This window comes from Zootoca vivipara, chromosome 4 (genome assembly GCF_963506605.1).
Source record: "Zootoca vivipara chromosome 4, rZooViv1.1, whole genome shotgun sequence".
NCBI lineage: Eukaryota > Metazoa > Chordata > Lepidosauria > Squamata > Lacertidae > Zootoca > Zootoca vivipara.
In genome coordinates this window covers 44,208,994-44,230,453 of record NC_083279.1, presented here as the reverse complement: position 1 = coordinate 44,230,453, position 21,460 = coordinate 44,208,994, and the positions used below count along the sequence as shown (strand labels likewise).

Here is a 21,460-nt window from a genome sequence, read left to right as displayed (position 1 = left end):
CTTAGTACTTGGTGGCAAAACCCTTGTTGGCAATTACAGAGGTCAGACATTTCTTATAGGTGGCCACCAGGTTTGCACACAACTCAGGAGGTATTTTGTCCCACTCCTCTTTGCAGATCCTCTCCAAGTCAGTAAGATTTTGAGGCTGATGTGTAGCTACTCGAACCTTCAGCTCCTTCCACAGATTTTCGATGGAATTAAGGTCTGGAGACTGGCTAGGCCACTCCAGGACCTTAATGTGCTTCTTCTTGGGCCACTCCTTTGTTGCCTTGGCTGTGTGTTTTGGGTCATTGTCATGCTGGAATACCCATCCTTGACCCATTTTCAATGCCCTGCCTGAGGGAAGGAGGTGCTCACCCAAGATTTGACGATACATGATCCCGTCCATCAATGCCTTCGATGCGGTGAAGGTGTCCTCTCTCCTTAGCAGAAAAACACCCCCAAAGCATAATATGTCCACCTCCATGTTTGATGGTGGGGATGGTGTTCTTGGGGCCGTAGGCAGCATTCATCCTCCTCCAAACACAGCAAGTTGAGTTGATGCCAAAGAGCTCGATTTTGGTCTCATCTGACCACAACACTTTCACCCAGTTCTCCTCTGGGTCATTCAGATGTGCATTGGCAAACTGCAGATGGGCCTGTACCTGAGCTGTCTTGAGCAAGGGGACCTTGCAGGCTCTGCAAGATCTCAGTCCTTCATGGCGTAGTGTGTTCCCAACTGTTTTCATGGTGACTATGGTCCCAGCTGCCCTGAGATCATTGACAAGTTCCCCCCGTGTAGTTCTGGGCTGCTTCATCGCCGTTCTCCTGATCATTGCAACTCCACGAGATGAGATTTTGCATGGAGCACCAGACCGAGGGAGGTTGACAGTTACTTTGTGTTTCTTCCATTTGCGAATTATTGCACCAGCTGCTGTCACCTTCTCACCAAGCTGCTTGGCAATAGTCTTGTAACCCTGTCCAGGCTTGTGCAGGTCTACAGTCTTGTCCCTGACATCCTTGGACAGCTCTTTGCTCTTGGTCATGGTGGCTAGTTTGGAATCTGCTGGACTGATTGCTTCTGTCGACAGGTGTTTGTACAGGTACTGTAATGAGCTGGGATTACAGGTAAGACCTCTCCCTTACAGCAGGTGCTTCTAATCCCAGCTCATTACATACAGTGAAGATACCAGGTAGCCTGACATCTGGCTGGTTGATAGGGGATCAAATACTTATTTCACTCATTATAACGCACATCAGCCTCTGACTTTTGTCTTCTGGGTTTCTGGGGTTTTTCCTGTTGTTATTCTGTCTCTCACAGCTACAGTAAACCTACCATTAAAATTATGGACTGGTCATTTCTTCGTCAGAGGGCAAACGGACAAATTTAGCAGGGGATCAAATACTTTCCCCCCTCACTGTACATACTGTACCGTTTCCTCTTGGCTGCCTTTTCAAGTGGTATGGATGCAGCTCCCCAGTTTCAAACACAATCTAAAAATTTCTACTAGAGAGGTTATTTGTTTCAGGTTTTCTCGATAGCAGTAGACAAACAGCAGCTTGGTGGCCCCCTGCAAGCCATTCATGCAAACCAGGTGGTGATCTGCTTCTAGAGATTTTCACATCCAACCGCTTGCAGGTCTTTTGTTTGTTTGAAGAAGAACAATAGTGTTAAATATTGTGGTGAAAATGATAGCAGCAGCAACATTTTTACTGCTTTAATTTCACATTTAATACCATCTGTTAAAAAATAAAATAAAATTGTGAGATGGGCTTAGGAATTTAGATTTCCCAATTTACTTGTTTTGGTACTGTTTCTTGTTTTTTGTGTTATTGTTTTCAAAAAGTAATTTAAAAAATACTCCTTGTATTAGCTGCCTAACAATATTAAGCACTGTAAGATCTTGCCTTATATTGCTCACAATGTGGCTAGTCTGCGTGGCGTAATGTGAGCCCACCTGATCCTCCCCATCCTGACCAATGTGAGAACTGTTGTCTGCTGTGGAATCTGCAGACTGCTGGTTTCCATCAGGTCATGTAGATTCACTTATAAAGGCTGCCTCTCTCCATTCACATCAAATTCCAAAGATGCACTTTCCACCGAGCTCCATTTGCATCCCAAAATAGGCACTTTCCCCACCTGCCTATACATGCAGCTAGCTCATGCCACGATGCATATTGCTTGATTGTAGCAATGGCTGTTGGGAATGATTGTACTTGATGGCATATCATGAGGTCAGCCATGCTTTTTTCTGTACAATTTCCTCTGAGAGCATAGTCACAGCATCAAGTCTTGTTCCCTCCAGGGGGACTTGCTGCTACTAAATTATTTTCAATGCATGCAATGACAGGAACTCATGTGTTAGCTGGCAGTTTGTTGGTGGCTGTAATTACTTTTCTAAAACTACCAAGAGAAGACAGAGGTGCATATTTTAAACTCCAAAGAACTAATTGCAGTTTTTAAGGATTTGTGTGCATCTCCTAAAAAAAACCAAACCCCTATACTGAACCAAGACAGGGTGGGCTTCCCATGTCACAACGCAGCTCCCCCCCTTGAGTACATTTTTAGTATGTTCACATCAGCAATGTAACACTGGCAGAAGGGATTTCTGTGATAACACAAAAATCTTATGTTAAGTTGTTCATGCAAGTGGATTGCTTATGTGAATATTCATTTATTTCCATGTCTTTTGAAGATGACTACAATAACAAAGCATAAAGATAGTGCCACATAGAGTGCACTACTGTGGTTGAGGTTGCCAGTGTGTGGATCATTGTGGCTAGACTATTCTGAATGGCAGCTGTACTTTCGATTTGGCCCACTGAGCCCCTGGCATGCACCTGTGATGTCCTTTGCATGCTGGCAGCTAGCTGATTCGGGGATTATTTTTTTATCATTGCCTGGTGCAATTCAGGTCAAGTTGAAAACCCAGATAGATTCAGTTGTTCCTGAATTTTGTAATGGTTCTGTATGAATCAGAGCCAGTGGCCAGATTATTATAACATAAAAACAAAATTCTTTTAAACAAAGTAGACTTTTAGCACAGGTAACTCACAACTTATGCAGGTTCCTGGCTCTTGCACATATAAGCAGAATTGCACGTCCTTGGTTTCTCAACAGCTTATGCCGCCGACACCACCTTGTGTTCTGCAGTCTGAAGCTCTCCCAACCACCTCTTACACACTCCACTCTCTTTCGTTGTCCCCCCAAAGCTCTCTGTATGTCTCTCTGGCCTCTTTAGATCATCCTCTCTAACTGCCTCTTCCTCACCCAAACACTCTCAAGCATGAGTTGCGAGTTACCTGTATTTACTTGGAATGTGAAAGGTGCCCTGCCCTATTTTATGAGATTCCCCCTACCCACACTGTTCAGGAGGGCTCTACCAACCACCCACACAGGTTTTTCTGGGGCTAAGCAAGAGGATAATGTGGGAGGAGGACATAATAAAATCTGCCAAGCTTCCCTCTGCTTACTGTTCTTAGGTTTCAGCCCATTAACAGGTTTTTAAACTGTTGGTGTCAATATCAGATAAAACAAGCTGTTGTTGAAACATCATGAAGTGGTGCTTCTGGTAGCTGCTTTTTCCGAGGTGTGTTATTGTATTTTGATGCAATATCAGACATGATTTCTCCAATGACTACTCCTGCACCCAAACCTAGATTGTTCCAGGTTTTGATAAATTACATGCTAAGTGGTAGGCAGACAACTTCCGTAAGCACTAAATGTACTTTACCTCTTAGAGTATATTGGGGAAATCAGTACCTGCAAGACAACTAGGAGATGGTATATGCATCTCTTTGGTTTTGGATTGAAACCCCTGCTGGCTTCCCATGGAGGAACCACCAATAAACTATGCAATTATATACCAGAAGCAGGGATCCTCAAACTCTTTTGTCCACGGAGTCTTCTTGAAAATGTTGAAAATTGCTGTACTCAGCAGTTGCAAAATGGCAGCCAAGAAGGAGAGGTCAGCCCACATTATAGCCTGCAGTTTGAGAAACACTATACCAAAATGTTATGTCCATGAAACTGACACTGAATATATAGGAGATAAATTTCTGGCATGATGGTGAGTAGCAGACAAAGCACTCCTTTCACAATATGTGTTTAAATTACTTACTGGTTTTTTTAGGAATCGTTTTGGCTCCAAAAAGCAAGTTGGATATTCCAGTATTTTTTGCACCTCAGTCAATGAAACTGTATGAAGTTGTGCTGGTTATCAAAGTTGAAAAGTTGGATGCTGATAAATGGTCTTACGATGACACCTTTGATGTAACCAAAGCACTAACAAGGTAAACATTTTAGTCACAGTGGAGATAAATTTGATATCTGTTATTATTTGAAGTGAAAAATAATTGTGAGGTATATCACTTTAGGAGATTGTATATTGTAGTATTTATATATTGCTATAAATGTTGCAATTGTTAGAAATGGTTAGAATTTACTAAGTCTAGAATGATTTTTCACACTTTTATTACTGTACATAGAATCATTGAACTGTAGAGTTGGAAAGGACCCCGAGGATCATCTAGTCCAACCTCCTGCAATGCAGGAATATCCAGTTGCCCCATACGGGGATCAAACCTGCAACCTTGGCATTATCGGCACCACACTCTAGCCAACTGAGCTACCCAGGGCTTATTAGATTGATATTACTGAATTTTAGAGGTGTGAAGATGCTAGTTTGCTTCACAGCAAATATGATACCGGTAGTACCCTGCCCCTGGAGGAAAGTGGTGGAGAGCAATGCACCGAAGTATCCTCTCTGCCAGCCTTAGAAACTCAGTCCTCTGAAACAGCCATCTTGCAGAACAAATCTTAGCGGGCAATCCCCAGTAATAACATTATGCAAATCTTCTCAGAGTTTTTGTTTTTAAAGAACTCCCACCCCCACCCCCATTATTCAAAATATAAATCCTAACAATGATGCCCTCTGGATCTCTGAAACTGAAGTGGTGGCTCTGGAACCTGACAAGATTCCTTCTAAGTGTTCTTTTTCTAGAAAGTGGCATATAGACTCCACCGTTTTCTGAGCTTCTGAGGACAATGGAACTATTATGATGACAGCTACAGCACAAATGATGTAGAATTAGAGTTGAATACAACTGAATGCATCTTAGAACTCATGATTAGTATCTACTCTGTGGTAGTGATGAAAGCTTTCTTTCTCCAATATAACTGAATCTGTGCAGTGTCATCCAGCCTAGATCTTTTGAATGGTGAGAGACTCCTACCAAGAAAGTTAATGGAACCTTCAGTAGTCTGCTGCCACTGATTTGCTAAACACTTTAAGGATTAAGGGCACTGCATACAATTCTGACTTGGAAGCTGCAGTTACAATAGCAATGGTTTGTGATGTAGCTATGGCTCTGTCTGGTCAGGCTGATATGGATACCTCTCCACTTGTTCACCCAGGGGGTATGGACAGGATACTCAAAGAGCCACATATGTACTCAGCCTGTGCCCTTGATTGTTAGTGGTGATTGTACAAACTGTTTCAGCGATATACAGTCATACCTCGGTTTACAACCGCCTCCGTTTGCAAACGCCTCTGTTTACAAATGCTGCGGACCCATCTGGAACGGATTAATTCACTTTCCATTACTTTCAATGGGAAAGTTCGCTTCAGGTTAAGTACGCTTCAGTTTAAGTACTCCTCGGACCCGTCTGGAACGGATTAATCCACTTTCCATTACTTTCAATGGGAAAGTTTGCTTCAGGTTAAGTATGCTTCAGTTTAAGTACAGACTTCCGGAACCAATTGCGGTTGTAAACCGAGGTACCACTGTACTTTAAGCAAAGAATTTTGTAATCTGTATTTTAAATTATTTGATTGTAGCAATTATTTTGATGTGTTATGCTTCGAGTCTGTTATCTCCTTTGAATATAGTTCTCTATAGAAAAGAAAATAATTGAGGATAGGATGGTAGCAAAACACAATAGCCACGATCTTAGAATATATTTGTGTCCAACTCCAACTGAAAAGAATTTTTACTGTGCAGATTAACTTCTGATATGATTCATTTAATTATCTTTTGTTTTGATTTAATGACAAGTGTTAATAAGAAGTCTATTTATGATTGTCCTAAGAAGTGGATTTTAAAAACCCCAAAAGCCTTTTACTTGAGTGCACCACTCAGGGCCGTCTTAAGGTCATCGGGCGCCCTGGTGCATGGATCCCTTGGGCGCCCCCCCACTCTTAAAAAAAGGAAAGCTCTTACCTGGCGTTCTAGGCAGTGGGGGCAGGGGGAGCCTCACAGCGGCCCCCGCACCTCACAGCGGGGCCGCGCTGTGCCGGAGGCCGCCCGCCTGTCCGATGCCGTATTGAGCGGGGGAGGGGGCGCCGCTGCTCTGTGCAGCCTTCCTCCCTTCTCCCAGCGGGCTGGGGTGCCTGGGCAGGCCGGGCCACACTGGGACCTTCCCAGCTGTCTCCTGCGACTCCAGCACTTGCTGGGTCCACGGACGTTTCCTTCCTGCCAACAGGGCGCTGCGTTTCATTGGTAGAGGTGCTGCCATGTGGCGTTGCCTCTACCAATGAAACACAGCGCTGGGATGAGGGATGACCCTGGCGCTGCAGAGCGGAACAGGGTCCTAGTGCTTACCTCCCTGCTCTCACGGCGCGGCTGGTGGAGGGAAAAGGGAGGCTGCCGCGCATCTCCCCCACTTGCTGGGGCGCCCCCTGATCGCCCAGGCGCCCTGGCGCAACGCACCACTAGAGTCAATTGGCGAGCCGGGCCTGGCACCACTGAAAGGCAGCACCTTCTGGAAGCTGGTCCCATTGAACGAATTTCAAAATGGTCACAAAGCATTGCTGGAAATCTTGGTTAATTGTATTGTCAATATCACTTGTATCAATTTTCTAGAGTAATCATATTCATATGTATATATTATGTTTCTCAGCAACACTGTAATAATGAAGGATGAAGTCATCCGGGGAATTCGTTGGATTTATCCAATTCATGGAATTCCTGAATCGCCACCCTATAAATCTGCACCAGGTACATATGAGCCAAGAACTGCAAACTTTTCTTATATAAATGAAAATAGTATTCCCCCCTTCTCTAGCTATAATTCAGGCTGGAAATAGATGGAGCCATGGTCCCTAACATTTAGGAGACTAAATAAATAAACTAGCTCTCCCTCTTTCTGACTTAAATTATTTTGAATGTTGCTGTAGCCTACACTCAAGAAGCGGGATGTCGAAAGGCTTATTTTAAACTTGCATCCCAACTGAAACCTGCTAGGAGAACTTTTTATTTCTGTTTATTACCTGAATGTTTCTAGCATGCCTGTAACATAAGTTATCTGCTAAGCTCAGAAGACAAATGAAGCAATTAAAATACAATATGAAACACAGATTTTAAAATGGAGAGGGCCAAGACATATTTCAAAGTCTTGGATGAGCAAAATGGTTCTGTCACCAATGAGGACCACTAAGATAGCACTGGACAGGCCTCTTTGGGAAGACTGTTTCATAACAGGGTGCCACTACCAAAAAGTCCCTCTCCTTGGGGGTTACTTACCCAACTTCGATCAGTCTCTATGGATATGTTTTATATTTACATGGCTATATAAGCACAATTTATTTGGGAGAAATTGATTTACCCTTTCAAAGTATTTTTCCATATACATATTTTACTTTTATTCATATTATTATTTCAGTTGTTAGTTGCTTAATACACAGCAGTCTCTAGAAAATGTAGAATAAATATACAAAAAAGTTAAAACATAAACAGCCCTCAGTAATAAATAATTATAGAGCACCAAAGCAACAAGTACTTTAGAAAGCAGCACAAAAAAATAGCACAGCAGATCCAAACAGAACCAGCAGGGAAGCCATCGGTAGCTCCAATTAACAGCCCACTCAAATGCTTGAAAAAGGAGTAAGGTTGGCAAAAAGATGTTAAGTCAGCACCAGGTGGACCTCATTGGGGAGAGCAGTCCATAAATGAGAGGTCACAACAGAAAAGGGCCTTTCCCTTGTTGCCATCCTCCTAAGGACTAAAGAGTCTCGGTAGGCTTCTTTCAGGACAGGTGTTGGGTCAGATATTATACTTCCAAGCCATATGGGGATTTATAGGTTAAAACCATCACTTTAAATTTGGATTGGAAATGTCTCAGCAGCCAGTGAGTCCTGCCAAGACTGATGTTATACAGTCTGATCAGCTATTCTCTGTCAGCAGTCTGATTCCAACATTCTGCACTAGCTGCAGTTTCTGAACCATTTCCAAAGGCAGACCCACATAAAGCAATGCATGGGCTGTAATTCAGCAATACCGATCTCTCTGTGTAGCAATGGGCGCCTATTGTTCAAAATGAGAGACTAAATCTTTTGTGGCTCGAGCTAGTTGTGTACTACAGGGTTATCATTCAGTAAGGCTAACAGATAGCTACTTCAGGCTATATATCACCTCTAATATTTATTATTTTATTTATTGCATTTATATACCAACTTTATCTTCCAGTGATCTCAATGTGGGGTACATGATTCTTCTCTTCCCCAACAACCCTGCAAGGCAGGTTAGGCTGAGAGATGGTGACTAGCCCAGGGGTCACCCAGGGAGCTTCATGGCTAGGTGGCGATTCGAACCCTGCTGTCCCAGGACCTAGTCCAACATTATGCTGCCCTGGCTCCTAGAGGCATTTCCTCTCTGAATATTGTTTAGAAGGGAACATGAGTAGAGAATGCTATTATAATCATGTCCTGCTTGTGGGAGCAGAATGCTGGACCAGGTAGGCCTTGAGTCTGATCCAGCAGGGCTGTTCTTACATGAGACCAGTGAAAAACAGTTTGCTACTTAGATGACAGCAGATGCTGGGAATACAGGAAGCTGCTTTATACAGTCACACTGTTTCTCCAGCTAGCTTAATATCGTCTACAATGTATGCAGCCCTTCAGGTTTCCTGACCAGAATCTTTTCCAGCCCTCTGTTTGGCATCAGGGATTTAACCTAGGATGTTCTTCAAAAAAGGTACTCTAGCCTTCCCCAAAACTTCTAGAAAGGGTCGTATTTTGCGTTAATCCTAGTCAGAGTAAACCCTTTTGATGTTTGGGTACATTAATTTCAATGGGGCTACCATTTAAGCGGATACAACTAATAGTGCATAGTTATACATAGGCAAAATGCACTGAATTCAGGTATATGTGTCACCATAGAGTGCTATGTGGAATATTGCAACAACAAATATATTCTTAATAGCAGTTCTGGGAAAATAAATTTCTATGTAACAAAATGTTAACCATATCAGTTGGATTCCTAGTTTTCAAATTGGGGATAATATGCCAAAAGTATATACATTAATTTCTTAGCTAAAGCACAATTACAGAATTAATTTGTTCCTTGGGTACCTATTAAGAACATTGGAAATCAGTTTAATGATAAAGCTAATAGCCTTCATAAAAACACACCACGTGGGCTGATAAGGGCACTTCAAAATGTGTGAGTCAATTATATACAAAAGCTTTCATAAAGGAATGAAAACAATAGTCTGTCTTGGTGTTTGAAGGTAATTGAGAGACTTATTGAGGAATGAAATTATAGAACTTAATGGAATAGATATTATTTGTACTGCCAATGTTCTAATTTGTTAAAGACCTTTAACTTGAAGAAAAATGCCAGTGTAATCTTAATTACAGATTTCATCTCATTAATTTGCTGTTTAATTAATTAAGGATAGAATGCTGAATGTTACCACCAAATCTTTTCTTTCGTTCTTACTTTGCACAGCATGGCACCCTCATAAAGTACTATAATGACAAATGTGTACAGTATATTGGTATTCTTTAAGTTAGTTGCATGGAAGAAAATCCATTCACATGTATGTTTTGAGAAAGTAAAGATAGACAATGAATATACTTGCCATGTTACCCCAGAATATGCATGTGTTTTGGTCCAGATATTCAGTAGTCCAATGCCTGGTCTTCACACTTTATACCTGGGGTCTCTAACATAACAGTCAACCACCACCACCACCAAGGCCTCCTGCCCTTCTCTATTTTAAATTATTTTTAAATTGCTTTTTTTGTCTTGAGAAGGCTGCCTGTTTGCAGGGTGGCAGTTGCTGCCTGCTTATTTTTGTCTGTTTTTGTGATTGTAGGTGTTTTGCCTATGGGTGGCTAGGGGTTGTCTGAGCATCACCAGTTTATCTTTTGTGAAATATCTATTTTTTGTGATACCCGCAAAAATTCCTTAAATTTTGAAATGTACCCCCAGGTCCAAAAAGATTGAGGACCCTTGCTTTGCACTACAATAAAGAAGCAGTGATGGGATCTATGTTTTTCACCAAGGCCTCAATTCAACAGTACATTTCTTAAGCCATTTTAAACAAATGAACTGTCCTTTGGATTGTGACTGCACTCAGCATGACCACATTTGCAGTGCCAGCTCTAGTCAGGGATTGCTAGCTCAATGCTAAAGAGCTGAACTAAGAATGTGGGATGTGCCCTTAAGCTGTTGTTTAGCAATCATGAATTGCTTATAAGACATGCTGCATTTTATAATCACAAGCCACCATATTTTAATATTTTAAGCTGAAAGCTTCACAAAACTCAAGCAGTATTTATGGTTCACTCACCATTGACTTCATGTGCAGTCATTTTTGTGCCTACGTTTCAGAAGTGGGGTGGCAAAGGAAATCAATAATTACAATGAGACAGTAAATGGTTTTAAAGTGGTCAAAGCTTTCTTATTGTACACAGCTGAAGATATACCAGGTAGAGCTTGGTGTTTTCTTTAAAATTGCCATACTTAGGTTATTTTGAAATGGACGAGACTTTATAGTAGTAGTACTGATGGTGGTGATAACAACAACCGCAACAGCAACAACAACATTATTAGTTGCATCCTCTTCTACATATGCATTCATAGTGGGGTATATTTTGGCCTAAGAGGTTTAGTTTGGTCAGAACTGAGTACAGTGGTACCTTGGGTTACAAATGCTTCAGGTTACAAACACTTTGGGTTACAAACTCTGCTAACCCAGAAGTAGTACCTCAGGTTGCGAACTCTGCCCCAGGATGAGAACGGAAATCGCTTGCCGATGGCAGCGGGAAGCCCCATTAGCGAAAGCGCGCCTCAGGTTAAGAACGGTTTTGGGTTAAGAACGGACCTCTGGAATGAATTAAGTTCATAACCCGACGTACCAGTGTATACACTTCTACAGTTAATGCTAAATACCTTACTTCTGGTAAATGAGCCACTATAGCAGCTAGCGGGCCACAAAAATTTGTGCCCCATGTTTTTTAGACTCATCTACCCATGTACTATCCGAAACCAAAGGGGTGCATTGGTTGCCAGGTGTCATTTTTTTCAGCCCCACTATCATGATTTGACTCAATAACATGATCATAAACTAACAAAATACTGTCATAGTTGAAAACTCATTTAAAAACAAAATATAATAGCAGTTTAAAAAAAAATAGTTTTTTTTGTCTAAAACTGATACAGCAGCAGCGAGAATTAGATACAAATGTTATAAGCCTATTGAAACGGAAATCCCTAACTTCTGACAAGTAGATGTTAAAGTGGGGAACAGATTTCAGCTGGAAGGGTGTTGCAAAGTTGTGCAGCCGCCACTAAAAAGACCCCATCTCTCATGCTCACTCACCAGACATCTTATGATTGTAACTAAAACCTCTCATGTGTCTTCTGCATAATGTAGTCAGGTGTAATGTGCTCTCGATATGAGCTCCTTTTATTTCAGAGAACTAATTATACAAAATATTTTTCCTAGCTGTTGTATGCTGCAGAGCCCGCAGTAGACTGGATGAAAGAATAGAAGTGCTGTTAACTGGTGTAACGCCTGCAACATCTGGTGCACATGTAGTCTCAGACAGTATAATTATAATTCCTTCCAAAAGCAAGTCCGTCGCTATTAATGATGAAGGTAAGAAAAGAAGAGCACAGAAATTATTTATCCCAAACGAATTAGCACTCCTACAGCTCTCTCAAATCAAGATATACTTAAAATCATTTGTAGAATTTCTGGGCTAAAATACACTGGCAGAAAAGAATGTACCCCGTGGGACAAAAATGATTAAATCAGTGTAAGTCATAGGAAGGCAAAATGAAGAGGTAACTCACATCTAACACTTATTTTACTTATGCAATCACAGTTTTGCACGGATGGGAATAAATGAAGAATGGAGGAAACCCACTTTTCATTAATTTATTAACCCCCCCCCCCGATGCGATCGCGGGCTTATCCAGCTTTGGAAAGGAGGCAGGAGGGATCTGGGACCCTGCCCAGAGCCTATGTACCTGCTTCCCAAAGCTAGGCAAGCAGCCCTCTACTTTGTGGGGGTAGGAGCAGTAATGGGTTCTTAGCTTTTTGCATTTTTGTGTTTATGCATGGCCTGCCAGAACTGAAGCCACACATAACATACGAGTTAAAAGGTAAAGGTAAAGGTACCCCTGACCATTAGGTCCAGTCGTGACCGACTCTGGGGTTGCGCGCTCATCTCGCATTATTGGCCGAGGGAGCCGGCGTATAGCTTCCAGGTCATGTGGCCAGCATGACAAAGCCGCTTCTGGCAAACCAGAGCAGCACATGGAAACGCCGTTTACCTTCCCGCTGTAACGGTTCCTATTTATCTACTTGCATTTTGACATGCTTTCGAACTGCTAGGTTGGCAGGAGCTGGGACCAAGCAACGGGAGCTCACCCTGTCATAGGGATTCGAACCGCCGACCTTCTGATCAGCAAGCCCTAGGCTCAGTGGTTTAACCACAGCGCCACCTGGGTCCCGTATTTATCCGTATTTATGTACGGGTTACATAATCCGTATTTATGTACGGGTAACATACGAGTTACCCGTACATAAATGCCACAGTTGTTAGCCAATCTGATGAAGGGAGGATTTAAGTCATGCATAGAGTTTGATCCTGAGGTAAAAGTCATCCACTAAACTTTATTCAAAGAGAAACTCAACAGTTTAACCTTTTTATTAACCCAGACTATGCATGACCACCTCAGAAGGAGGGGATACAAGGCTAGCTCTTCTGTGGAGGGCCCTTGAGACCTCAGGGTGTCTTTGTGACAAATGTGTTTATCACAGTACAGTACAGTGTCTAGTCAAGTACAATATGCTCTCAATTTGAGTTATGTAATCCTTTGTATTTAGAATTTTCAATATTGTCATGTGAGTTAGTATGGTGCTGATGGTTTCATATCAAAGTCTGTGGTTACCGTTCTTTCATAATAACAAGGTAGCACATGCTTGGTGTTTAGAAAAGTGCCCTCTAGGTCAGTTAAACGCTATTTCATCTAATTTCTTAAATACCATAGTGTTTAAATGGAATTCAGTAAAATGTGCTTACCACAATGACCGCATTTTGAAATGCTTCAAGTGTTGATGTGTGTGTGCTACATGAAGATAACAATATTTCATGATTAACAGTAGATTCTCTTACGTATTGCAAGACACTGGTTTGGAATAATAGAACTTTTAAGGCAAGTAATGAGGTAAAAAATACTTGGACAGAAAAAAAATAGTCGGATCAATTAAATTTATTCTGACTTCTCTCAATAGCATTATAATGTCATTATTCCTAAATGAATGTGGTAGAATGTGATGCCTTTCAGTTAGTCAGATTTAATGGTGCTTTTAGTATTCTTCAAGCAACTACAGTGGTACCTCGGTTTACAAGCACAATTGGTTCCGGAAGTCTGTACTTAACCTGAAGCGTACTTAACCTGAAGCGAACTTTCCCATTGAAAGTAATGGAAAGTGGATTAATCCGTTCCAGACAGTCCGTGGAGCACTTAAACTGAAGCATACTTAACCTGAAGTGAACTTTCCCATTGAAAGTAATGGAAAGTGGATTAATCTGTTCCAGACGGGTCCGTGGAGTGCTCAAACCTGAAGCGTACTTAACCCGAGGTATGAGTGGAACTGCTTCCGGAAGTCCATACTTAACATGAAGCGTACTTAACCTGAAGCAAACTTTCCCATTGAAAGTAATGGAAAGTGGATTAATCCGTTCCAGACAGGTCCGAGGAGTACTTAAACTGAAAATACTCAAACCGAGGCATACTTAAACTGAGGTATGACTGTACTAAAAACATACATGCACATTGAAAGCTCTAGGATAGCAGCTTGGCAAGTTCTCTCTCTCTCTCTCTCTCTCTCTGTCTTTCTCTGACACACGCACAAACTGAAATATTCTGCATCAGTCAGCGTGTAGCAAGCAATTTTTATACCCAAAGATCTATGATGATAATTATAGGAATTTCACTTTTAAATAGTCACAACTGTGGTTCAGGATTTGAATTATTTAGATGTGAATAAATTCTTAAGTTATGAAACTTTTCCAGGCCTTCCTATGTCCTGTCATTGTGATTTGAAATTCTACTAACAGTTATATTAAAATTCATTAGGAAAAGGCATGCCTATGCCTTAAAAGGCCAGATTCAATGAAATCATTATCTCAAAATTAAAGGCTTAGGTAGGATTGATCATTTAACGGTTTTGTTAAAAAGTTAATTACAGCACCAGCTATTCTAATGTTCAAAACTCTAGAATATTTGAGGGTTCTGCAAACTTTACAATACAATGCCACAAAAGACTGACTTACAGCGCAAACAAGCTTTACTTAATGTTGGCAAACTCTTCCTGCAACTGGCTCCATGGACATTCTAATGAGTGATATATTTTCAATGCACACCTTTGCTCTTAGCAAGCTATACCAGCAGATCAAGAGATGCAACTGGGAAATTTGACATAAAAGTGTCCCCCAGTCACCACTGGCATCACCCTATGGACTCTGTTTTATATCTTAAGGACCCAAGTTTATGCCAGCATCTGCTGTTTTGTCTGCTCACCAGTCAAGTTTTTGCACTGAGAAAAACCTTGTGACCTCTTTTGTTTGTGCGGGTTGGAAGGAAGGGGTTAACAAAAAGCAATGTCAAGCTTTTGTGGAGAAGAATGGGAGAATGGAAGGAAGCTTTAGGACTGATCCCACCACCCGCTACACTGAGAGCAGCTGGAAATCTCCAAAACGAAGAGCATTTGTAATCCCTGCCTTGTTTCTGCAGATGGCAAATGAAAAGAGATGTGATGATGCAGGGGACACCTTGCCAGTCTTCACTATAGCAGTCAAGCATCTATTTATTCAATTTGTTTAGTTTAAAAAATTACACCCCACTTTTCACTTCATTTGGGTTTCAAAGAAGCTTAGAAAGAATTATTATTCCTACAATATATTTATTTATGCCCTGCCTTTTCCCCTGACAGGGTACTCAAGCCAGCTTACAGATAAAATAGGAACTGCTGAAAACATAGAGGAATCATGAAAAAACTAAAAACTATTAAACATCAATAGAATTAAAACGATACGATATATATAAAGATCTGTTAAAAACATAGAAATAATTACAATAAAATCAACACGGCACCAGCCATTTCATTAAAAGCAGCCAGTTCCTCAAAGCCTGATGGAATAAGGTGGTTTTCTCTTCTGCTTTCTCTCATTTCTTGAAAGAAAGATGCTGGTGATTATGGAAATGACAGGAACATTGTTCTAAAAAGAGAAAAGAAAACACAGGAGATGTCATAACTTCTATAAGCAGTTTCAGCTCCCTTATCACAGACTTAGTGGCGAGGGTGCAATCCACTGAGGCTGTTCAGTGCAATAAAGCAAGACTTTCCCGTTGCTTGATGTTCATTTGGGGGTGAACAGGCATTGTGCTTTGCTGCTCCAGTACAGGTGTTAATTAGGTCACCAGTGCTAAGAAAACCGATGCTCTTTTTTTGGCATTCACTTGCTACACGTGATGCAAATGGCGCAAGGGTGACTGGGGCATGCTGCCAATACAGGACCTGGGCAATATGAGGCATCTTTGCTAGAGCCAGGGACCCCTTTCCTCCCTCATCTGGTTCTTTTATTATTATTTTAAAAACCTATTACCGTAAATTTTTGTACAAACCTTTATCTTTGGGTACCTGAAGGACTATTTGTAAGTAAGTACAGCATCATTTCTGATCATAGGGCACTTCTGTTAAGTCATCAGCCATAGCTTTTAATTTTCTGGCTTTTTGGAGCTTGAACCAGCATGAGTGTCTTGTTTCCTCTTTGCAAGCAATCCCTCTCCCCCCCCCCATTTCTCTCTGCCTCCACTTGAATCATCACACATAAACATCCTTTGCTGGCTATAAAGCGAGATTCCCCCTGCCTTCACATTTAAACAGTTTCCCATGACATTAGCTGGTAGTCTGGCACAGTGCTGCTATAATTGTTGTTATTTAGTCGTTTAGTCGTGTCCGACTCTTCATGACCCCATGGACCAGAGCACGCCAGGCACTCCTGTCTTCCACTGCCTCCCGCAGTTTGGTCAAACTCATGTTCGTAGCTTCGAGAACACTGTCCAACCATCTTGTTCTCTGTCGTCCCCTTCTCCTAGTGCCCTCAATCTTTCTCAACATCAGGGTCTTTTCCAGGGAGTCTTCTCTTCTCATGAGGTGGCCAAAGTATTGGAGCCTCAGCTTCAGGACCTGTCCTTCCTGCTATAATAGCTCTGCAGTATTTCCATCTTACAGAATTATTCTGAGAAACAAAGCACATGCAAGTCTTTAGATCTGCCTAAATGGATATATATGGCTCTCTGTGTTCAGAAATGCTTATTTCTGATTAAGACTGCTCCCTCACCAACACAATTACTACCTGCATGGTGTGGTGGGTGTGGTTGAGTGGTATCTGTGTTGTGGCATATTTAGTGTATGGTTGTGGAGTGTTGGTGTGTTTACATGTTAATGTGGGTAGATGAGTCCATCTCACCTCTTGCTATGGTACCATGCAGCCATGTTTGTGAAGTAAACTTCCTGTTTCTTCCTTGTAGCATCTTGGCCCCTCTTCACTTTCTTTTGCAATGATCTGTTATCCCTTTCTGTGTAATTTCTTATGAACCAAAAGCTTATTCAGTTGTTTAATCCCCCTGCCCCCAAGATGAGCCAGTTTAATTGTGTTTAATTGTGTGCATATATGTTGTTGTGCATCACCCTGGTATTTTATGAATGGGCGGTATATTTTAATTAATTAACAAAATAAAAAAGCAAGGCTGTAAATAAACTTTAAAATGGATTTGAAGTTAGTTAAGGTGAGGTTCCTTTTTTCTTTATGAAGCACTTTTGATTTTTTGTATTGGTCTGAGATTCCCGCATGAATGCAAATGACAAAATACATAAAATAAACCTAGAATATTTTAGGAAATATACATAAAAATTACATTTCTATAAATGAAAGCTGCAGCGTATCTGCAGTTTTGATACCCCGTGACAGGAAGATGATTTGAAGCTTTGCAGATGGGGCTAATAATTAAATTTTAAGATAAGCAGCTGGCTAAGAGTTTTATAGAAACACCACAGGCATGGAATGAAATTGCTATACTGCAGTATATTCATATTTAAGCTATTTTTGAAAAACAAACAGTGGAATATCAATTTGGCAAAAACAGTTACTCCCATAACTTTATTTAAAACAAGTGAGAATAAGCATGTTTCCCCCAGTAGTACAGCATTTGTCTCCATAAACCATAGCTGCCAAGTTTTCCCTTTTCTCACGAGGAAGCCTATTCAGCATAAGGGAATTTCCCTTAAAAAAAGGGATAACTTGGCAGCTATGCCAAAAACAGCAGCTGAGTGAAGATTTATTTAGTCCCTTTGCCAGCCTCCACCTTTGCAACTCATCATTGGTTATTAGTTGGGTCTGTCAAATTCTCATCTCCTAGCATATTGACAAGGCACAAATCAAGAAGACATTCAGAGAAAGAGGAACTAGCACAACATTTGACATTGACATCCATTTTGGCAGAAGGCTTTGCGCTTTTTAAGAAAAAAGAAAAAATGGTTTCTCTTCAAATGCTGGAGTGAAATCAGTTGTCTATTTAAAAGTGTAGCTCAGTCTAACCTATTGCCCAGCCTTGTAGCAATATTCATTGTTAGCTGGAGAACAAAGAAACTTTATTCATTTCTGTGTTTCATCAAACTTCCAATTTGGCAGATAAAATATTTGCGTGCTTAGACCTTTAAACCTTCCCCCTTAAATAAATTCAGACAGGACTCAAATTTTGGTTTGGTTTTTGGCAGAATTTAGGCCACAACTTCATTGATTAGATCAGGTGAATGGCTGCATAGGCTCTGGTTCGACTAGCTCCCTGCACCGTTGCAGGTAGCGCTGACCCAGGGCACCAGCATAAGTCAGCCTAGGGTGAACACCTGGAATGGCGGAAAGCCGGGGACATGCTATGTCCACCACCCAGATGTCCCCCTGGACTCAGGCACGGGCACAACCCCCTCTCAGGGTTGACTAAACCTTTGAGTCCCCGGATTCCTTTAATGGAATACCCTTCACATAGGGAAGGCGAGAGCGTTCCCCCATCCCTATCACCTGAACCAGAGCCTATCCGCAACCTTACAAGTTGTGACGATTTGCTACGCAGCAGGTGAACCCCAAGTGGAACCAGCCAATCAGCCAAGTGGGGAAGATTCCTGCCGTGCCCCTGTCCCAACAACAGACGACACACAACGCCATAGCAAGGTCAAGCGTGCAAGCCCTAAAAGTAGGGAGAAGTGGGCGGGTGTTCCGAATGCACGCACCGAAAGAGGAAGCTCTGAGTCATGTGCATGGGCATATATAGGTCCCTTGATCGGTTTGGCTAGTGTCCCATTGGCCTGATTAACCCAGCATCAAGGGACCTACCAATAGGGTGTTGTGGCTATCCAATCATACCCACCCACAACACAGGGTTTGGTTGCCAGATCGCACCGCAACACGTGTCCTCTTTGAGGGAGGACACGATATATCTGAATAAAAACTATTGATCTTTCTGTATCTCAAAACTCCATTTTGAAAAATAAAGGTGTGAGTTGAGTGCTTAAAATATGTGGCTTACCTAAACTGAGAGAGTCAAATAGAAGAAGTATGAGAATCTGAAGTAAAATCAAGTGAATAATTTTAAATGAACATTTAAAATTAATTATGCAAGAAAATATTTTAAAAGACAGTAAATTATTCATTCTGTAATATTAAATTGTCAGATCTAGAGTTATAGATCCTTTTTACATTTCTGACAGACTTCAGAATAATTTGGAATGAATTTGAAAAAGGCAAAACTTTGTCAACCTTTCTAAAACCACTGAGGCTGTATTTCTGCAGCTCGTTAAAAACCAACAGAGGGGCCTTGGGAAGTGACATAAATGTTGTAAGTGTCATAAGTCCATGAGCAGGACGCCACAGTTTCTGCAGCCCAGTAGGCCTGCAGAATGTTTCATTGACATAAATGGCCCACCAGCTACCGTAGCAATAGGTATTTCTAGGTACAAGGTATTTCTAAAACATATCAAGAGTTGGCTCCTTGGTCCCCAACACTCGGGGCTGGATTAACCAATAAGCAAAATAAGCATGTGCTTAGGGCATCAAGCTGTGGAGACCCCCACAGAAATTTTCCATTGCTGGATTTACCATGGACCATATGATGCAGCTAAAGCAGATTCCACGCAACAAAAGGTCCCCACTCTGCCCAACAAGGAGAGGGTTACTTGACCCATGAGGTTAAAAATGGCAAGTGAATTTGTATGTTCTTGCCCTTGCATCAGTATTCCTGAGGACTATGCATTTTTAAAGTTTACAAAACGTATGCAATGAAGGGAATGTTTAATTCCTATATGTGTGACTTGACGGTGTGAATTGACCATTTTTAAACATCCTTGCTTTCACCCTCTTAGATATAATATCTATTTATATAAAACATTTTTTTCTCTTTTGTTTTAAAATACTAGAATATTTTTAATCATTTATGAGTGGCATACCATAATAGTTGATTTTACACACCATAGGCCATTTCTGTGGCAGGGGAAGGTCAGGCTGTTTTAACCTTATACTTTCACTATGCTATCTGCATTAGCATATTATCTTGATATGAATTCACACCGGGGATCGCAGTGATGTTTTGGGGTTTGGAAAAATAAAAGTGGTTTATAGCATAGTTTAAAGTGCTTGGAAGCTGGAATTACCTGGGGATGCACAGTGCCGCCGCCACCTGTTCTGTCTCATTCACACATCACTAGCATTGCTTAAAAGAGGAGATAAAACACACAAAGGTTGCATTGCTAAGGGAACAAAAAGGTTTTTTTTACTCGCAGTTGGTTCATATTTACATATTTTGGATTCTAAGGTTACAGGGTGGAAACTAGTTCCATTGCTGCCTCATGCAAAAGAGAGAGGGGAGACAGAGCTTGGGGTTTAGTGGGTTTAGTATTTTGCCCTATCTGTTAGTCGCAACCCTGCCCTCTACTGCCTATAGATATGCAAGGTAGATTATACCCAACAGATGTTACACTGGTAGTCCTAAATCCTACAAAAGTATTTGTTGATTGAGATAGTCGTCATATTGTATCTTTGGTATGTTTTTAAGGCTAGGGTAATTAATGCTGTCAATGTTTGCATTTATTTATTTATTTGGGACAAACATTATGTTCTTTCTTCACCCTACATTACATTTCCCCTTTTCTTGCATTATCTGGTTTTGACCGTTGTTATGAAACATGCAGTTTGCACAGAAGCCTGCAGTTCTCACATGCAACCCTGACATCCCTTTTTTTGGGGGGGGTGTCTTTTGTCATTGAGACCTTGGATGTACTCCAGAATTTGGCACCCCAAAGGTTAAGAAGGGGAAGGAAGAAAGATAAAAGGTTAATTTTATTGTGTCAAAAAAGGCATTAGCATATTCGTTAAGAACCTTACGCAGAATCACAGTTGGGGAAGTTTCAAGGCAAGAATTTGAAGGAAGCAACATGGAAGGCTTTCCGGGCAATGGCAGAGGATGAGCTTAAGTAGCAAATGAGCATAAAGGGAACAGGTCTCCTCAAGAAAAAGGCACCTGGTCAGGTTTAAATGCAAAAGATAGAGGAAGAGGAGAGAGTCAGGGCTTGGACAGCTGACTGGGTTTGCAGGCGTGGGGGGTTAGTACCTGTCCTTATATGTGCAAGGAGGTGGCTTGATGTGTTGGAGTTCAGGGTTCCTTTTCACTATGGAGAGAGATGAGAACTCTTTCTATGGGAGAGATTCCTAGCTGCTATGGTGAAAGCATCACTTTTTATACTCCGGTTGAGCTTTAATAAATATAAACAAAGACTAGCAATCCTGTGTTCCTGGCAGTTACCAGGTTGGGAAAAAATTAACAGTGCCAGTCAGGAGCACTTGTCCTAGATATCTGAGAAATGACTTCCAAAATTGCATCTTCATTCTGCTTCTCCTGTGAGTAGGGGTAAAGGGATTGACATACCTTTTGTGCTTTTCTCCCTGGAGCCTCCTGTGATTTAAACTTCTTTGTTAGCTGTTGTGGGGATTGAGGCAGGGACATTTTAGCTAATCGCATTGGCTTGACAGAAGGAGCCTGATGCTCTTTTGTTTACTTTAGATTTACAAATGAGAAGAGTGGGAGGCAGAGTTTTACAGTCAAAGAGACAGTAATGAATGGATATACC

At 41.4% G+C, this 21,460-nt stretch overlaps 1 protein-coding gene across 2 annotated transcripts in view; it reads left to right on the top strand.

Annotated features, from left to right (window-relative positions):
* Positions 1-21,460, top strand: part of CFAP47 (cilia and flagella associated protein 47) — a 194,532-nt gene that overhangs the window by 156,686 nt on the left and 16,386 nt on the right. For both annotated transcript variants that reach the window (XM_060273534.1, XM_060273533.1), the window contains exons 58-60: positions 4,113-4,272; positions 6,881-6,978; positions 11,714-11,866. In XM_060273534.1, coding sequence (XP_060129517.1) covers positions 4,113-4,272; positions 6,881-6,978; positions 11,714-11,866 — 411 coding nt within the window. The remainder of the gene's footprint in view (positions 1-4,112; positions 4,273-6,880; positions 6,979-11,713; positions 11,867-21,460) is intronic.